General features: G+C 37.0%; 2 protein-coding genes across 5 annotated transcripts in view; both read right to left on the bottom strand.

Annotated features, from left to right (window-relative positions):
- Window positions 1-6321: 6321 nt before the first annotated feature.
- Window positions 6322-10946, bottom strand: plscr3a (phospholipid scramblase 3a). 4 transcript variants are annotated; one of them, XM_052106678.1, is made up of 7 exons: window positions 10861-10946; window positions 10236-10321; window positions 8454-8496; window positions 8070-8290; window positions 6974-7135; window positions 6716-6874; window positions 6322-6628 (listed from the first exon to the last, which is right to left on the bottom strand). In XM_052106678.1, exons 2-7 carry the CDS (start codon window positions 10299-10301, stop codon window positions 6590-6592), a joined length of 690 nt encoding a protein of 229 aa, XP_051962638.1. In that variant the 5' UTR covers window positions 10302-10321; window positions 10861-10946; the 3' UTR covers window positions 6322-6589. The 4 variants fall into 4 exon arrangements, with proteins under 4 accessions (XP_051962638.1, XP_051962651.1, XP_051962647.1 ...); XM_052106691.1 differs by lacking the exons at window positions 8070-8290; window positions 8454-8496 and adding an exon at window positions 10554-10627 and having other exon boundaries at window positions 10861-10921; XM_052106687.1 differs by lacking the exon at window positions 10861-10946 and adding an exon at window positions 10554-10615 and having other exon boundaries at window positions 8070-8496.
- Window positions 10947-11087: 141 nt separating this feature from the next.
- phf23a (PHD finger protein 23a) overlaps window positions 11088-19179 on the bottom strand; it is an 8246-nt gene continuing 154 nt past the window's right edge. The window contains exons 1-5 of the mRNA XM_052105517.1: window positions 18740-19179; window positions 18142-18173; window positions 17812-17904; window positions 14434-14989; window positions 11088-12683 (exon numbers count right to left, since the gene is read on the bottom strand). The exon at window positions 18740-19179 is cut by the window's right edge and continues 154 nt beyond it. Coding sequence (XP_051961477.1) covers window positions 12490-12683; window positions 14434-14989; window positions 17812-17904; window positions 18142-18173; window positions 18740-18767 — 903 coding nt within the window. The 5' untranslated portion in view covers window positions 18768-19179 and the 3' untranslated portion in view covers window positions 11088-12489. The remainder of the gene's footprint in view (window positions 12684-14433; window positions 14990-17811; window positions 17905-18141; window positions 18174-18739) is intronic.

Below are 19179 nucleotides of genomic sequence, written 5' to 3'. Positions count from 1 at the left end.
TTGTAATGCTGTATTTACTGGCGCCATTACAGAGGTTGGTGCATCTTTTCCTTTTACTGCTGCTTGAATTCTTTTCTTGTTTCCTGTTAGTTCCTCCAGTTGCAACTGTTCCAGCTTCTTATGTATGTCCCTCCCTTGTTGCTTTAGCTTTTCTTCATTCCGTCTGTGTTGTTCCACTGCATGTACCACATGGGCACAGAACTCTTTCTGTGTCTTAGTAGTTAACCCTACCACGTCTTCCAGCTTTTCTTTTACTGGTGTAGGCATTGCCTCTATTATGGCCGTTCGGAACACAGCTGTCATCCAGGGATCCTTTTCTGGATCTTTTTCCATTTCCAGCTTCCATCTCTTTAGCTCTCGTTCGATATGATATTTCGGCATCTGCTGAAGGGTATCTCATCATACTTTGTGGTATCTGCTGCATTTCCCACTTTGGCTTTTTCGAGTATTTCCGCCATTTTGCCTCCTCCAATGCATCTTGCAAGAAGTGCTTTAATGTCTCCCAGGGCCAGTTGAGTTCCTACTGCTCGCTCCTCAACATCTCTAATCCACCTTCCTGCTCCTTCATATATGTCAGGGAGGGCTGCCAGTAATCCTTCAAGATCATGGTTGGCCCATGGCACATAGCAGTCATACTGTCCCTTCATCATAATAGGACACTGTGATGATATCGTCCTGTTATTTCGTCTAACTGGTCTTCTCACTTCCTCTTCATCTGACCATTCTTCATCATCCCCTCCATCAGATTCCACATCAGTTCTGACCATTCTTCCTGTCATTCTCTGCCATGTTTGCTTAGTCTTTTCTGGCATGTCTTCAAGATAGAGTTGTCCTGTAACCTGTTTCATCTTTCCTTTTGTCCGGTGTCCCAGGGTGTTTATGTCTTGAGCGACATGCTCTCTTCTTCTTGTTGACCTTCTCATGTTTTCCAGCATCTCTTTTTCCTTTCTCATGGAGTCCGATAGTTCCTGTGACTTGGCCCTGATGTTGGTCACATCTTCTCTCATTTTCCGCTGCTTTTTCACACTTTCTTTCACTCTTGATGATATTGTCATGCCGTCATCTGTCTCTATTAGATCGTCATCTTCAGATGTGTTTTCTTGCTCTTGTTGTTTTCTTTGTTCTGTTGCTCCGCATACCCTTTTTTTCCTTCTATTATTGCTTCCTGGCATTGTTTGTTTAATTCTCCCTTTATTCTTTGTTGACTTAACAGCTCTTGGCGCATTTCTCGATCTGATCCTTCTGGCCCTTCCCACCTTTGACTTTGATTCCATAGACCCTTTGTGCTGTTTTGTTCTGATCCCACTGCTTCCCCATAATTGTGGCTCGTAGTTCCTCTCAGTTTAATATCTGGGTATAGATTTGCTGGTTCTTCTTCTGGCTCTATTGGCACTTTCTCAGTGACTTCTATTTCTCCAGCCATGTGTACTTCCCCCTTAAACTCCATCATAGGCATTTGCAAATTCCCTTTCGTTTCCATTGTTGGTGCATAGGGAGGGGGTCTTTCTCCCTTTTCTTCATCCACCTTTTTTCCTTCCCTTTCCTGTTTTATTATTTCTATCCCCTTGGTCTTGAACATTTGGAGCATTGTTAGTTCCCTATCTCGTTTCATTATCCTCTTCTGGCTCTTATCTTTTGGTTTATGATTTTTTTATCAATGCTTCCATTTCTCTACATATCCCTACATCAAATGTTCCCTCCGCTGGCCACTTTGTGTTCAGCCCCTTTGTTCTTCCTTCCCATTTCCTAGACATCTCTTTTATCACCTCTCTATATGTTGGGAACTCCGTGCATATCTGATCTATTGGTGTCGGTGCCATTTTACTATCCCTCTATGTTTTCAATAATTCAGTACCTCTTTAACCCCAGAGTGTTCTATTCTGCTATGCTAATCTTCACCAGGCTGGTCAGACGAGGACCCCTGACTTCCCCTGGGCTTTTTCTGGGTTGAGGAATTTCCTTCTTCCTAGATATTTTAATACTGCTACTTTTGTTTGTGTTCTGCTTGGTTGCTTTGTTGGTTCCTTTTCTGATCCCAGTCCACACGGATTATTATGTATCCAAACAATGTCACTCCTCAGGGTTATCAAATCACTGCTCCAGGTTTTTTCCACAACACTCTTGACCTGTTGCAATTACTTCTCCTGCCCAGTGCATGAAAGTAAAACATGAGGTTAATTTATTTGACTTTTTATCTATTATCATTTTGCCTGTTCTTCCTTCTTTCCTTTTTACACCCTTTCTAATCAACTGCCAGCCCTCCGTACTGTTATTATCAGGCGGGAGGAGACCCAAGAAATCTTATCCTATCTCTCTTATGCGTGCTCAAAAGCCCTCCCTTCACTGCTCTCTTGTTCTGGTTCTAGCAGCCCCTCCCCTCTTTCCCTCCCAACACCCAGTCCCCAGCATGCTGTGAGAGAGAGAGAGAGAGAGAGAGAGAGACAATCAACTATCATGCTCATTTACCTTAGTCTTACCTGCAACACTATTGATTTTATTTATAAGTACTATTTATATATTCCCCTTTTGTTTATCATCTCTTCTTCTTATAGTTATTTATTATCTTTTATTTCTTTCCTTTACGCTCTTTTGTCATGCTCTTTATTTTTATTTTTATTTTTATTAATTCATATTTTTCTTAGTCTTTTATTTTATTATTTGCTTATGTTCCCTCTTTTATTACTTGTATGGTTTCACTTTATTTCTTTTCAAAACCAACTATTTGTTTGTTTATGCTTTATTTTCCCATTACAATCCTTCATTACAAGATTTTTAGAGATGATTACACATTACTTATTTTTTTGCATGCACTTGGATACAAGTTTGATCTGGTTAACATACTTAAACATTGCTTCATTCTTATACACACAGCATAGATATAAGTGTCTAAGCTAATACATTAATTCTTCTAACCATTTAATCTTTCTCATGCATTGTACTTTCGTATGTGGTTACATATTTATCTAAACATGAACATTACATCATTAAGGATTATATTACTGTAAATGTCTTTATTAATGATACACAAGTTTTGCATTCTATCTTATTTCATGCATATCTATATTTTTCTATCCAAGCCTGCCCCCTATTGGTTATTTGACTATCTCTCATATATGTCCAGCCAAGTCTGCTTTATTTCTGCTGGGGGATCCAGGCAAATTCTTACCTCAAACGTTCCTACTGTACCTTCAATTACAGTTGCTGGTACAATCTCCCCTTCATTATTTTCCTTGAATATTACTTTACTTTTCTGACTCTGTTGAATATCTCTAAGCTTACATTTTTCAAAATTGTGACACCTTCTCCCACTGGCCTCTCTAGCGTTTCCCAATAATGGGCCACTTCAGTGCTGAGATAAGGGATTTGCACTTGTTTAGCTGACCTTCTTATTTCTATCCCAAAGGTGTCCAGCTGTTCCCCATATCCTGCCTGGCAAAGTCTTTCTATGCCTGTTAAAAAGGTTCCAAGGTACAAGTTCTCCATTGTGACTTCCAACCAATCTACAAAAGGCCATTCTTGTTCAAATTCTGGTAAATTTACTATCCTAATCAAACCTCTCAACAGTGCCTTCTTTTTATCTAGTGTCAATTGTCTTTTCTGTCCCGTGTAATCTACATACTCTGTTTCCCTCCAAAAATGATCACGTATGCCCTTTGACTCTATCAATGTCTTTTCCAATTTTCGTTCCCACTCTTCAGGTCCCCGTCGGTCTTCGCATCTCACAAATTTCATGGGTCTCTGCATTTTCTCTTTAGTTTTGTTCACTGCAAATGGAAAACATTTTCCTTCTTTTTATTCCCCAATTAATCTATTTCTTTTTCTATCCCAATCTCCCCCTCCCCTCACTCACAGTGCTGGCCATTCAGCCACCCAGTGAGTGAAGGCAGGTCCGGGAGACAGAGGATCAGGTGTTTTCATATCTTTTTCTACAATTATTTTCTTCATTTTAGTTTCCCAATTTACTCTTACTTTTAGTTCATGTTACTTGCTTGGTGCACCTGATTCTCTGCATTATTCTGCGCTTGCACACAACACATCATCAGCACTGTGATCATGCATTTGAAAAAACACATAGACAGTGCGGTTAGTAGTATGAAAGCACATGCACCAACAACATAGTTAGTTATGCACATTATTCATTATCTTAAACATGCACATAGTTCAACAATTCCCCGTTTTCTGCACAGTCCGGGTTCCGTCAAACACTGCAATAAATAACTTAACCTAACACCTGGAGGAATTTTGTGCAAATTTTCACTTCTCCACCCCTGTTAGGATTTTCACCTGTACAGGATTTTCAGCCACTCTTCTGGCAAAACCTTGAATAAATGCACCTAACCGGGAATTTTCACGCGCCGTCGCTTCTCGACTCACCCCCAGGCTTTTTTCTACCTTCTTTAATACACTAACTTAAACAATCCCACCCCCATTTTTTGAAATCTGGAACTCGCCTCTATTTTAGCCAATTAGTTCGAATTATTCTATGTTCGGACTGGCAAAAGTCTTAGGGAAGCCACTTACTGGGACTCGCTACCACAGATCACACAAAAACACCTTAAGCAAAGATGCTTACCTCAGTTTCTGGCGCCGGTGTTTCTGTGCGATTCGTGCAAGCCGTCCCACCAGCGACCTCTGCCCCCTTGACCTCAATGCCAGCCCCACGTTGGGCGCCAAAGATATGTCGTGGAATATTGCGATGAGTTTCTCTAAGTTGAAGAAAACTTTCAGAGTCTTGAGTTCCAGATGCCAAAGTTGTAGTTTATTGATCACCAACAAACATGAGACCAGTCAGCTGATTGTTCTGCCTCTATCCTCCTGAGTTCTCAGTTATATACCTTTTTGTTATCTTTTTGCCCATTATCTCTGACCAATAGAATAATTACCCTTGTCTCTTTCCTTCGCCACCAATATGTTTTATTTCCCTCACTAATTAAATATTGGTGGAAAATCCCCCATCTAATTATTTTTAAAAAACATACATCAACTGGTAACTCCACTTATTTTTGACATATGTCATAGTTCATGGTAAGAGTGCATCAATTTTAGAAACACCTGTGTACGAGACAAATAGCCATGTCCCCATTACATACCTTTTACCTTTGCCCTACATTTCAGTGTACCCTCATAATGAGGCAGCCTCTTTTGTTCATACACAGTATCATTTGATTAATGAAAGAAAATACAAGCTCCAAAGATATTTAACTCATCAGGGTAAAACACCATGCCAGAAACATATCATATAAGAGATATCTAACTTATTAAAAGTATTTTTGTAAGAAGTGCATCCTGTATTTTAATGAGACACACCATATATTTTAGAGATACGTGTCAGCATAAAGGAAATACACCAAGGATATATGTCAGAATACTACTAATTAACAAAAACAGCAAAACACCAGCTGCAAAAATACAAGACACCATTCATATAATAACTGATTAACAGAAATACACCTGTTTTTCAAGGTTACCATTCTTTGTGTTCTCTGCAGCATCAACACTTTTAGTAACCTCATATGCTCTCTCCTGGGTCACACAAAGGCCTAGAAACTCATAAGTATTTTGATATATATAAAACATACTAGAATATTGAAAAATATACTATAGTGTGAGCTTAGGAATCATGGGAAAAAAATATTTTGTGTCTAGGACTTACATTTACAATTACAAAAAATTAATTAGCGTAACATGAGTGAAATTTTGACCTGTTGGTGGGTCTAAAGTGTTTGAGATACCGACTCCAAAATTGCTGTGGTATCAGGTCAGACTGTCCTCTAGATGTGTGCAAAATGTCATAAATTTCCTGCGAATGGTTCTGGGCTGCTATTAACTCCCATGGCAGAAAAAAGAAGAATAAGAACACTAACGATTACAATAGTTACTAATAATAATGTTACCTTTTTGAAACGTGTTTACCAGAGTTCAAGAAACATAAAATTCTAAAATTTAGCACAATTTAAAGAAGAAGAAAAAGTGTTTCCGTTTCTTCGTTTTACATAAGGAGGAATTTACCGAATAGATGAATAGGCTACTCTGTTGAGCATTTTAACTTTTTTCGTAAGTCTTAACCAGTTAATAGCCTAACCTTAAACGCTGATGTGGATATAAATGCGGTCAACTTTAAGAGACGGACGAGCTCCGACGTGAAATCATCACGTCAGGAATTTAACATGGCGCTCAGGGTTGGGCTATAAATGAATACATGAGAATCACGTGTGAATCGTGAGATACATAGACATTTCAAAAGTAAAGTGTATATGATGTCGAGCTTAAGACGCTCACAACTAACAGAGACCGCAGATGGAGTCGATTATTGGGTGCACATTTAATTCTTTTTAATTTTGTTTAAATAATCAGTCATTGCTACAAATATTTTTTATTTTATAAAATAGACACTATTCAGTATGTGTAGGTTACAGCTCTTTTGACATTTAAGTACGTTAGAACAAGCGCAGAAGTGTCAGACTGATGTGAAAGTGAATGTGGTGACTAGAGATGTAGATACACCAGAAATATTTAATCAAGAACAAAATGAAGATCCTTTATAGCAAGTGGTGATTTATAGATAGAATCAGCCAAACACACTGCACCGCTATCCTGAGTTACCCTTCTTCTCAAAGAACATGTAGTCCTGCAGGACATAACAGAGAAACAATACAATTTAAACAAAATAAAATGTAAGATTAACAGATTTGTTATTGTTGGTTCCATAACTTACTATAAGGAAACATGCCCCCATTAGAACTGCTTTCATCCTCACATCAAGGTCCATGGGAAAGTTAATGCCAAAATTATCTGAATCAGTCAGTCCCTCTTTTATCATGCCACTCCACTGTTTACTGATACGACCAACTGAATGGCCTTCTTTTCCATGAATCTGCAGGGATTAGACAGATATAAGGGATTTGCATGTTTCAAAAACAGTCACACATAGAGTGATGATAAACAGACAAAAAAACACATGCATATTACATACTTCAAAATCCACATCCCCACAGCAACTGACCGCACACACAGGCCCCTCAATAGACAGCACCTTTGTTTTGGACATGTCTAAGACAGAGAACTTGGGCTTAAACATGTGCCAGTCTTGACTGATGTAGCCTACTGTATTACCTGGTGGAGCCTGTACCTCCATCTTTAGTCAGGGTCACATCCAGACAGGAAGAATGAAGATAGAAGAAGGGGTTACATTATGCTATTACAATTGACATTTTGTAAACACGACAAAGTTTTTCCTTATGTGCAGGACTATACTTGTGGTTGTAAGTTCATTTTAAAATAAATCAGATGTAGTTAATAACGTTTTTTATTAAAAGAATAATCCGGGTTCAATACAAGCTAAGCTCAATTGACAGCATTTGTGGCATAATGTTGATTACCATAAAAAATAAGTTTGATTCATCTGTCCTTTTCAGTTACAGTGAGGCACTTACAATGGAAGCGAATGGGGCCAATTTTCGGAGGATTTAAATGCAGAAATGTGAAGCTTATAATTTTATAAAAGCACTTACATAAATGCCTCTGTTAAAACTCATGTATTATTTGTGATGTACAGTTATTTAAATATTATTATTATTATTTTTTACAGTCATTTTAGGGTTTGTTGATCACCTGATCATCATCATGGCAACGAAGTTGTAAAATTGGCTTTAACTTTAAACAGAAAATGTTAGTAGGCAATATTATGACACAAACAATGATAACACGCATATTGAGTGTCTTGTGGCTATACTTTTGAAATAGTGAATATTTTAAAGTTTACAGATTGGCCCCATTGACTTCCATTATAATGCCTCACTGGAACCCAAATAAAAAAAATTAAGAAAAAGAGGTGGCAATTTAAAATGACTTTTTGCAGTAATCACAAAATGATAAAAAGAGTCACAAAATCTGTCGATTGAGCTTAACTTGTATTGAATCTGGAATATTAATTTAAGAACTGAAAATGTTTATATGCTAAACTTGTCATAAATATTGAAAATGTATCCTATTGAAATTTGTTCCCCACTACAAGGGACAAGGAAGCCCGACACATGTGTACTGAACTTCAGTTCAAGTCAATATACTACCTCTTGAAGACAGCAGGGGAAGCAGCAGGAAGCACAGCGGTAAGGCCTGATTATGTGAATCACTTCCTGATCAAAATTATCCGTTATCTTCAGTTCAAAGCTCCGGAGAGGGCCGCAAAAATTACGTGTGCAGCAGTCATTCTGTTCTTTAGCATTATATATCTTTTGGCCCATGCTGTTCTTAATCTCATACTGGTTATTAGTCTCATAGCCAATAATGGCTGGAAAAGAGGGGAGAAAGAGATAAGAACTCATAAGCTACAGTGAGCTTAACCAATTTTTTCCAACAACAAAAAAAAGGTATACTGGAACTTAATTTCTGACATTCCCAAAAAGAAATAACAAAAATAACAATATATATGATGACTTTAGAATAAACGTTACCCTCAAGGAGCTCAATCTGTTGATGGATTAATATCTGGTCAATCTGTCACAGAGTAGAATAAAGCAGATTCCATTTAAGCAATAATATAGCATAATATAGTCATGGCTGCAGGGGCTGCGTCGTGCCTAATAACGCCCTTCAGTGACTATATTCACAATATGGCACAGCATTTATAAAATGGTCGCCATATAATAAAAATATTAAGGACACAAATGTTCCAACCAAAATTGGCCCAGTTGCTAGGGAGGGTAGAGTCACATGGGGTAACCTCCTCGTGGTCGCTATAATGTGGGTCTTGATCTCATTGGGGTGCGTGGCGAGTTGTGCGTGGATGCCGTCGATCTACATCGCCACAGTAACGCACTTAACAAGTCATGTGATAAAATGTGTGGATTGACGGTCTCAGACATGGAGGCAACTGAGAATAGTCCTCCGCCACCTGGATTGAGGCGAGTCACTACGGCACCACAAGAACTTAGGGCATTGGGCATTCCAAAATGGGGAGAAAAGGACAAAAAAAAAAAAAAAAAAGCATACAGATGTTCATAAAAGTTTTATATTTTGTAAGTAAAATCATTAAATGCCATCCTTCCACCAGAAAATATAGTCGCTGGCAGTAAACAGAACGTTGTTTGGCAATACATATAACTGTCAACTATGGTTGCTGCGGAGTGATACAAATAGGCCCAGTCATATACAGGTGCGGTCATATAAATAGAATATCATAAAAAAGTTGATTTATTTCAGTAATTCCATTCAGTTTTAATTATCACAAGTAAATGAAATAAACATTTTAAATATATCAGTCTGTGTGTAATGAATGAATATAATATCCAAGTTTCACTTTTTGAATGGAATTACTGAAATAAATCAACTTTTTGATGATATTCTAATTATATGACCAGCACCTGTATTAGGGATTTAATACAGCCATACTTACCAACTAGGTCTTTGAGATCTGCAGACAAAACGTAAATGCATATTCCTCGGTCACGTTGTAAACGCAAGGGTGATAGAGCATTTGCAGTTGCTGCCCCTAGGCTATGGAATCAGCAGCCACTTGACATTAGACAAGCTTCATTTCTGTCTATTTTTAAACATAGGCTTAAAATACACTTATATTCTCTAGTGTTTTGCAGTATTAAATGAGATTGTCTTGCTGTTTTTTTTAATTATTTTTTTATGACGTTTTATTTTAATGTATTGTAGATTCATCTGTACATGACGCGTTTCTTTTATTTTAATGTATTGTAGATTCATCTGTACATGACGTGTTTCTTTTATTTTAATGTAGCCTATTGTAGATTCATCTGTACAGCACTTCAGTCAGCTTTGCTGTGTTTGAGTGTGCTTTAGAAATAAATTTTACTTACTTTACTAAATAAAAGTTCTGTGAAGAGGTCAGAGCTGTGTTTTATCATGAATAAAACATGGCTGTTGACCAATCAGCATCCAGGACCAGAACTATCCATTTAATAATGTATATTTTGTGTTTCTTTTATTTTAATGTAGCCTATTGTAGATTCATCTGTACAGCACTTCAGTCAGCTTTGCTGTGTTTGAGTGTGCTTTAGAAATAAATTTTACTTACTTTACTAAATAAAAGTTCTGTGAAGAGGTCAGAGCTGTGTTTTATCATGAATAAAACATGGCTGTTGACCAATCAGCATCCAGGACCAGAACTATCCATTTAATAATGTATATTTTTACATTTTAGTCGTACAACACTTCAATCTTACTGTATTTAAATTTCCATTGTATAGTTACGACGACACGCTTACCTGTGTTAGGTACTCTAAACCAGGTGGCACCGCCGCTGGGCTCGAATAAGGCTCGGACAACTCCATAAACAGAGCAGGGGTTTCTTCTGAAGGGTAAACATTAATTATGCCACACCAAATAGAGCAAACATTGTAGTTAAACAAAATTCCAAACAACCATTGAGTGCTTATGTAGAAAAGTTCACCATAAAATGAAAGAGCAAACAGTGTGTATTGAAACAAGAGCTATGGTTCTCTTTAATCATATTGGAAAACAAGATTCAAATGTTTAGGGTACATTTTTGTTTTTTTTTAAGCATCAATCACAAATCACCACACCTTTGTCTTTGAGTCAGACATTGACCAAGCCTTGACAATCCTGTAATGTTCAGACTCATAAATTCTTTAATTCCCTGAAATTGGAGAAAATTTCCTTCAGTTTACATTGACTGAATTCCATTACATTTGATAAGAGGGTGAATATCCACCTGACTATCATGAGTTTGAATAGAAAAGCATTTTCCAGAGGTTTTTCCTCTTTGTTAAAATTTGCATGAACTTACCTGTGGTTTCAAGAGAACAAGTTTAGAAAGGAACTACTCAATTGGTTAAACCAAATACAAACTTTCATAATGTATTCACTTACCTCTTCCTTCAGTTCCAAATAATGGCAAACACAGCCTTACAGCAACAGACCTATATTGGAGCGAGTGGGGAAAGGGTTTATCTGTGCTTATATGCCTTGTCACAACTGTCCCCTCCCTTTGGACATTGCTCTTGCAAAACATTAGCATGCAAAACACTGAAAATTAACATAAACCTAAACAATTGACATCATTTTAAAAGAACATTTATTTTTAGATTTTACTACTGTAAATGGTCAGAAAAATAGAGCATTTCCTAATCTCTCAAACATATACACCTGTACATCTATTTACATTGGGACAAGCATGAAACATATACAAAGCAAGTGGAATTACAAATGGTGTTACAAATGATTTTATGAATATTAAAAGCAAAAAACTGAACAATTCTACTATTGTTTTCTGATGTACAATGTGGAAAACTGAGCCTAAATTCAAACATGATTGATTTACCAGAGTCATATGTTACTTTTAAACTTGAACTGCAACTTGACACGAGTAACAAAACAAATAAAAAAATCAAACATTTAAAATGAATCTAAATATGCTGAAATCTGCTATACAACAGTCAAAAGTTCATTCCATAACCATCTGTAACAATGGAAGTGAGAAAATTTGTCACATGACGGAAAAACTGACATGTCAAATTTACTTGAACAATGTGTCTTGCTCGTGGGATCCCCCCAACACTGCACATGTTGGAAGCCTCCCTTATCTAACATACCTGATTCCACTCATCAGATCATAAGTACAGTGCTCAATGACCCAAACTGGGAGTCAGATTAGCAAGACACATAACATACACAGTGTACAGGGGCCCTCATGAGCAAGTCTGAGAAACACTGGCTTAGAAAACACTTGAGGCCCTTACTGGAAGTTGAGTTGATATAATGATAAATGTACATGCAATTCAGGTGAAATGTACAATTATAATTATACAATTTGTGGTATAGTAATATATACTGATAATATGTAGTTTATTACTATATTATACATTTATTGTTACACATATATAGTATATTATAGTAATAAATTATAGTTTAAATATATATCTACTGTATATATATATATATATATATATATATATATATATATAGCCATTTTATTTTAGACACCTATATAGCCATTCACCAGTGAAAAAGAAACATTAAAATGCAATAATTATAGTACCATTTATCTGAAGCAATGGTTAAAAGAGAACCCATTTCATAGAACTAGTTTGCTTTAACACACAGGGCCAAGAAATACTCAGTCATTCATCCACACACATATATATCTTTATATGTGGCTTAGTGCACATTTTATAAACCAATATTAATTCATTAGTTAATTTGTGTACAGTAGTAAAAATAAGTGCACAAGTTTTAGTTTTAGGAAACCAGTCTTGTTAAACCTGAAAGCCATTTTCTGTTTAATGTCATAAACCACACCACATATCTTTCAACACAGAACAATGGGAGTTATAAAATATTTATATATATATATATATATATATATATATATAATTTAATTTAATAGAAACCATAATTAATAGTGATCAGACAAATAAACGTTAAAGTAATAAGGGACAGGTATGAGAACCCCTCCCATCCATTCAAACACACACATCATCTGTACCCACACACTCATTCTCAGTTGTCTCTTTTGACTGTGGAGCGCCGAGAGTCCTGGCATCGATGGCAGTAGAAAATATCAGGTACGTTCGACTTTTTAATCTTAGCACAGGAGAGATGGACCCATATGGAGCACTCGTCACACTCAATCATGGGTCGACCAGCAAAAGGCTTTCCGCAATAACAGGTAATCAAATCCCACGAATCATCACCTATAGTGGGAAGATCAAAATAATATGGTTGAAAAAAGGATCAAGGGCAAGTAATTCAGTGCAGTACATAAATACATATAGAAAAATAAGGATGTATCCATTCTCAGACTAACTAGAACAGGCAAAAATTAAGTTAATTCACCTGTATGTATGTGATGTCATAAATTACTGACTTATGAGTACTAACATATGTTATTGTAGATTAAAAACAAAAATATAACCACTTAAAGGAACATGAAACCTCAAAACAAATTTTTTCATATGTGAACATATGTACAGGTTGCACAACACTGAAAAACATGAAAGCACTCATTATGTTTATTGTTTAAGGGAATGTTCACCCAAAAATGAAACACTCTCACCATTTACTAACCTTCATGCCATCCCATACGTGTATGACCACCTTCTCCTGAACACAACAAAGATTTTTAGGAAAATATTTCAGCTCTGTAGGTCCACACATTCAAGCCAAAAACATTTTGAAGCTCAAAAAAGACATAAACGTAGCATAAAAAATTCCAGTGCTTAAATCCATGTATTCAGAAGCAATAAGATAGGTGTTGGTGAGAAACAGATCAATATTTAAAGGCCGTTTTTTCCTATAAATCTCCACTTTCACATTCTTCTTTGTTTGTTTGTTTTTGGCGATTCACATTCTTTGTGCATATAGCCCCCTACTGGGCAGGGAGAATATATAGCAAAAAAAGACTAAATATTTATCTGTTTCTCACACACACCTATCATATCACTTTTGAAGATATAAAGGTAACCACTGGAGTCTTATGGATATAACATATTATCAATTTTAGCTGCATTTGTTTTTTGGAGCTTAATTTAGGTACCCATTCACTTTTTTGGAATGCATTGCGAGGACCTACAGAGCTAAAAAATCTTTGTGTGCAGCAGAAGAAAAAGTCATACACACCAGAGATGGCATAAGGGTTAGTAAATTATGAGTTTTCATTTTTGGGGAACTATCCATTTAAGGGGAAAGTGGTTATTTTTTCTATTGAGCCATTTTGTTCTAACAGTTTTAAAACGAAAGCAGCAATGTCAAAAATTAGCTATACGTGAAAACTCCAAATTATGATTGGTAGGACAACACACGTCACTAGATTCTAAGCATTTCTCCACATTATTAATGAGAAGGAACGCTTCCATCCAATCACCCTCAAGCATGAGCTTGCATTACAGCAACAGTAGAGAATTCAAAATCATGCATGTAACCGCTGCAATCTCTGTTTGTGTGTTTTTAGACGTAGCTCTTGACCCCCTCCTGTTTTACCTCTTCCCGACCACAATACCCGGCCACATATATACATATTTCCCACCCATTTCAGGAGTTATTTTTCTGTCTGATGTGTGAAAAATGTGGGCTCAAGTAGGAGGGTGTTGTGAGGAGGTGTTTAGCAGAATTTTAGCCTCAGTCGCCATTCACTTTCATGGCATCTTTTTTCCATACACTGAAAGTGAATAGTGACTGAGGCTGTCAGGCTCTAACATTCTGCCCAACATCTAATTCTGAGTTTCACAGAAGAATGAAAGTCATAAGTGTTTGGAACGATATGAGGGTGAGTATATGATTGCAGAGTTTTCATTTTTGTGTGAATTAACCCTTTAATTTACCACACTTGCACATATAGGAAAAAAGTATAATTGTGGTGGTATATGTAGCAATGTAAAAAGCTACCCATTTACTTACACTGCACTAAACAGAACTCTAGTATAGTTAGTTTAGTCAAACACTTACCAGACTCCACCATAATATCCTCATCTGTCACCAATGTGTCAGTTTCACAGGAACTCACGTCTGTTTCTTGATTGGACTCCAGTTTAAGAGCCGCCGCCCCTTGCATGTCAACAGCCTGTTCCGTCAGCCCCTCCTCCATTCCAAGCCCCTCATTCACAGAGCTTGTGCATGTAAAGTCTCTCTCAGACTTTACTGATCTCTTTATCTTCTTCAGCCCCGGTTTGGATTGTTTATGCGCTCTCGCCTCCGAGACACCACACACGCCTTTTCTTACTCCCCCGAAAGACAACCGGCTAAGTTTCTTCACCTTCTTCCTCTCAGCTTTGCTGTGAAGATGGATCTGGTTCATAGAGTCTTTCAGTCTCATCTTGTCTAAGGAGCTGTCCGATTGAGAATGGCAGAACTCTGAACTACTGCTGTCATTCTGAGCTTTGTAGACAAAGTTGTGGATGTTGTTGTTGAGGCTGGAGTGGCTGCCTGTCCAGCTGTCCTTTACTGACTCTTCACCAGAGAGCTCAGACAACCCATGTGCACATGGAGAAGACCACGAATTCTCCTGGAAATCACCATAATTTATTTTATTAGCTGGAGTTTCCTATTTACAGCAGTGGACAGTACAACTAACCTAAATTATTTAACGAGGAGTTCAAGTCATTTATAAAAAAAATAAAAAAGGCAGATCATATAATTGAGGCAGCAGGTGACTGTCACCAAAATGATAGTAAAAACTAGTGATCGACTTATGTGTGTTTTTTAATGGCCAAATAATGCCGATATCCAGAGAGCAGGGTGGCTGATACATCACACAATGTAATATAGTAAATAACAAACATAAAATTGCATAAAAAAAAAAAAAAAAAACAACAAAAAACTCTTATTTAGCACTATATTTACTCAATTTCAAACTAATAGTGCATTCAAACCAGAGTCGTAGAGAGCGTCAAATCGACCAGAAGTCATTAATTTTCTATGGCAGCCAGCGTCTCTCAGCGGCACATCTTGGGCGTCAGAGGAAAGTTCAAGTGCGGGCAACATTATGGTAATGAGGTTTGATGTGGTTCGGCGCAACCTATTGAAATATATAATTGCTCCGCTCTAGTGAAGTCTAGAGAACACAACAGTGTAAACTTTGGTTCCCACCAATCAATAGTTCCGAAGACAAAATGGAGGAGAATCTAATTATTGCCGTGGCAGTTTTTTCCTGTAATATACGATCTGTCCCTGTTTGCTTACAGGGATATATGTATTTTGGTAACAAACAACCATCATTTTAATTACTTTCTGCCATCGATAGATTTCTTACTTTCGCATTTAAACGATTTCATGAGGATATATGCTTCATGTGATAGGTTGGCAAAAAGATACCGCTTGACATGTCTGGATGTTTTGCGGCCCCTTTAAATATAGTTCAAAAAACCAAGCATTCCGAACGCACATTGCCACCTATTTCAACTACGTCAGAGCGTCCACAAATCTTCCATAGCGTTGTTGGCAGGGCAGCCAAGCAAATTTTGACGCTCTTGCCTCCTCTGGTCTGAATGCACAGTAAACTTCACACACACACTTTGTAAAAAGAATCTAAAATATATATATTATATTTTAAATGGTAGATAGCAGTTTCTTCTGATTTCTGTTAAGTCCTCAAATTTTAATATATTAAGAAGGAAATAAGTAAAAGTGCACAGTAGTCCATGGATGGCATGTCCAATCTCTAAAAGTACAGAATCAAACCAATTGCACATACATTGCAGAGTGAATAAGACATTTACTTATAGCACATGTGAAGTGTTTTTACTTTGAAGTTGCACACACGTGCACATACAGCATGAGCAGCAATCTCCTGACAGTTTAAATGGCCCGGATCACCTGCTTGGATTGTCACGGATTGACCGTCATGGTATGTTAATCAGAGGAACTTTTGATCTAGACCTTGAATTTGATCACTCAACGGGAAGAAAACGCTGGATTTTTTGACGTTCGTGAATTAAATCTTTTTGAACAAGATGTCTGCATATTTGCAGAAGGTATAATAGAAGTTTTACTGATATTTGCCTTTTATCATTACAAAAGTTACAGGGAACTGTTGAGGGGAGACTGTTAGAATACGTGCTTCACAGGAAGATTTATGAGCATGTCCACAGGACGCTGGATCTGCTGTTGTGCGCGATTGGTTTATTACATCTGTTTAAATGAGATATGCACATATTTGCAGACAGTATTTGATATTAATTTTATTGATATTTGCTTTTTATCACTAGACAAGACAGTTAAAAGTGGCAGAAAACTGCCCAGGAGAGGCTGATAGAATACGTGCTTTAGAGGTACAGTACTGTGCAAAAGTTTTAGGCACTTGTGAAAAAATTTCAAAGTGAGGATTTCTTAAAATAATGACATAAATAGTTTTCATTAATCAATTAATGTCATACAATGTCCAGTATACAGAAAAAGAGCTAAATCAATATTTGGGGAAACACTTTTGCCTTCAAAACAGCACCAATTCTCCTAATTATACCTGAACCCAGTTTTTCTTGGTTGTTGGCAGATAGGATGTTCCAAGCTTCTTGGAGAATTCTCCACAGTTCTTTTATTTATTTAGGCCGTCTCAATTACTTCTGTCTCTTCGTATAATCCCAGACAGACCCGATTTTCAGTGGGAGGCTCTAAAAGGGCCATGCCTTCTGTTGCAGGGCTCCCTGTCCTTCTGTTTTATTCTATTTGCAAAAGGAATGTTTGAGAGTATAAAATGTATATTTCCTATTACCCCACTAAAGTAGCAGATATAAATAACCATCTTAAGACAAAAGTTTTTGGGAAAAATCTTATATCACTTTTGCACAATACTGTAAATAAATGAACATTCCACAGGATGTTGGATCTGCAAGTTTTGTGAGGTTGGTTTATTACATCTGTTTAAACGAGATATGAGCATATTTTCAGATGGTATATGATATTAGCTTTATTGATATTTGCCTTTTTATCATTAGACAAGACAGTTATAAGTTACAGGGAATTGTTGAGGAGAGAGGGACAATGAAACAGACGAGCACTTTAACATTATGAGCTCAAACGCGTCTGCCGATGCTTTGATATGTGGACCGTTTAAATGATACGGTGTTGCACACCAGTCTATTATTGTAGTAACACGATGGCATGTACGAACCGTAACTGGTCGTTTACATGTCTCAGTCGCTTCACATGCAACCAGGCAATTCTCAGCACCCTCAAAAAACAAATCAACCAAATGTATTGTCCAATGCCATAATAAAAAGAAAATTCAGAATATCGTCCGATTTATCGGTCGACCACTAGTAAAAAGCACTTGATTTCTGTAGAAATTGGCTGATGTTTTGCAACATCCAATAAATAAATAGAACTCACTTCTTTTTGGGGTGGAATGTACCCAGCATAAGCCAGGACAAAGCTGCAAAACTTATTGAAATCCTCCACAGTCCTCTTCCTACCTTCTGGAGGCTGAAAATGAAGAAAACAATACATTAATAATGACACAATAGTACATCTTGGACAAATATGTTAGGATTTGACACCAGTTTTTTTATATAGTTACAATTATTTTATTACAGGCAAATAGTGTCCTTATCCACAGCCCATCCCCCAATGTCCAACCACATGTGGCCTAAGCTATAAATAAGTAACGAGGTTGTTTCACCATTCAAAACCATTACAGAACATAAATGCCACAACACTTACCAAAGGCTCCGTTTTACATTTTCGAACCGTGTCTGAAACAAAAGACGCAGGGTTACATGTCTGGCGTAATCATATCAACGTTACGTCTAAGCAAAGTACTAGCAATGAACTGTCATTTTAGCTTTAGCCAGTACTGTCTAGATACTGTTAAAGTAACTTAAATAGTCCTTTCCTTACGTGATTACTGCAAAGTTGCATAAATGAAAACGTAATAAATAATGTAACATTCATTAAACATAATAAACGATATATGTCATTAACGTCATAACACTACCTGCTTATGCTAACGGCTACAAACGAGCAGATAAACCTCGACCAGTCAGCAAAACATTGGTGTCAGATCTTTTTAAACATCTACCCCACGTTAGAAAATCCCATTTGATTTATCTGTAGACACCAAAGAAACCCTTTTAATATTAGCTTCCTATAGATATCTCGCTGCTAACTGTACAGACTGGTAGTAGTTAATTCGGCAGCTCTTTGTTGAATGGGTGTGTGTTTCACGAGGATTCATGCAAGACGTCGAGTATTTGTATGATTGTTTTGATAATATGGATAAAGATATATATTTATATGACAGGCTAAAGCATATCTTTACCTTGGTGATTGTCCATAACACCTAACATGGCGGAGTGGCACCGCAAAGTTGGGTTCTTCTTATTGTTGCCTCTTAGTTAGCCTTCCAGCAAAATACCTTCTGAAGTAACTCTAACGAAAGGTCTTCAAATCGATCAAATCAAGTCCAGATGCTTTTGATTTCAATCTAACAGACGACAAATATGAGACCGAACCCCCGAGGGGTGAATTGCCATCGAAAAATATACAAATTCGTATTGTGGCCACACTTCTAATATTAACCAAAGCACCGAATTCTTTGACGATCAGAGCATAGAGATCTAAAATTGAAACCGCAATATCATATGTGATTTATTTCTTCTGGTAGATCTCAGCTATCGATGAAGATGATGAGTTATCTTCGCTTAGCTCGTTGACTACAAGCAAATTTAAGCTACTGGCTTTAGATTTACAAAATTAAAC

This window comes from Xyrauchen texanus, chromosome 3, assembly GCF_025860055.1.
Source record: "Xyrauchen texanus isolate HMW12.3.18 chromosome 3, RBS_HiC_50CHRs, whole genome shotgun sequence".
Taxonomy (NCBI): domain Eukaryota; kingdom Metazoa; phylum Chordata; class Actinopteri; order Cypriniformes; family Catostomidae; genus Xyrauchen; species Xyrauchen texanus.
The sequence above is the reverse complement of the archived record's forward strand: the minus strand, read 5'-3'. Positions and strand labels throughout refer to the sequence as shown.

What these genes read in the sequence shown, in the direction of transcription:
- plscr3a (XM_052106678.1), bottom strand. Translation starts at nt 10,301, where the DNA reads ATGGAGTTGTCCGAGCCTTATTCGAGCCCAGCGGCGGTGCCACCTGGT. An exon ending in ACAGATTGAGCTCCTTGAGG is followed by an intron (nt 8,291 to 8,453) that starts GTAACGTTTATT and finishes CCTCTTTTCCAG; the next exon opens with CCATTATTGGCTATGAGACT. An exon ending in TGGGGGCATGTTTCCTTATA is followed by an intron (nt 6,629 to 6,715) that starts GTAAGTTATGGA and finishes TATGTCCTGCAG; the next exon opens with GACTACATGTTCTTTGAGAA.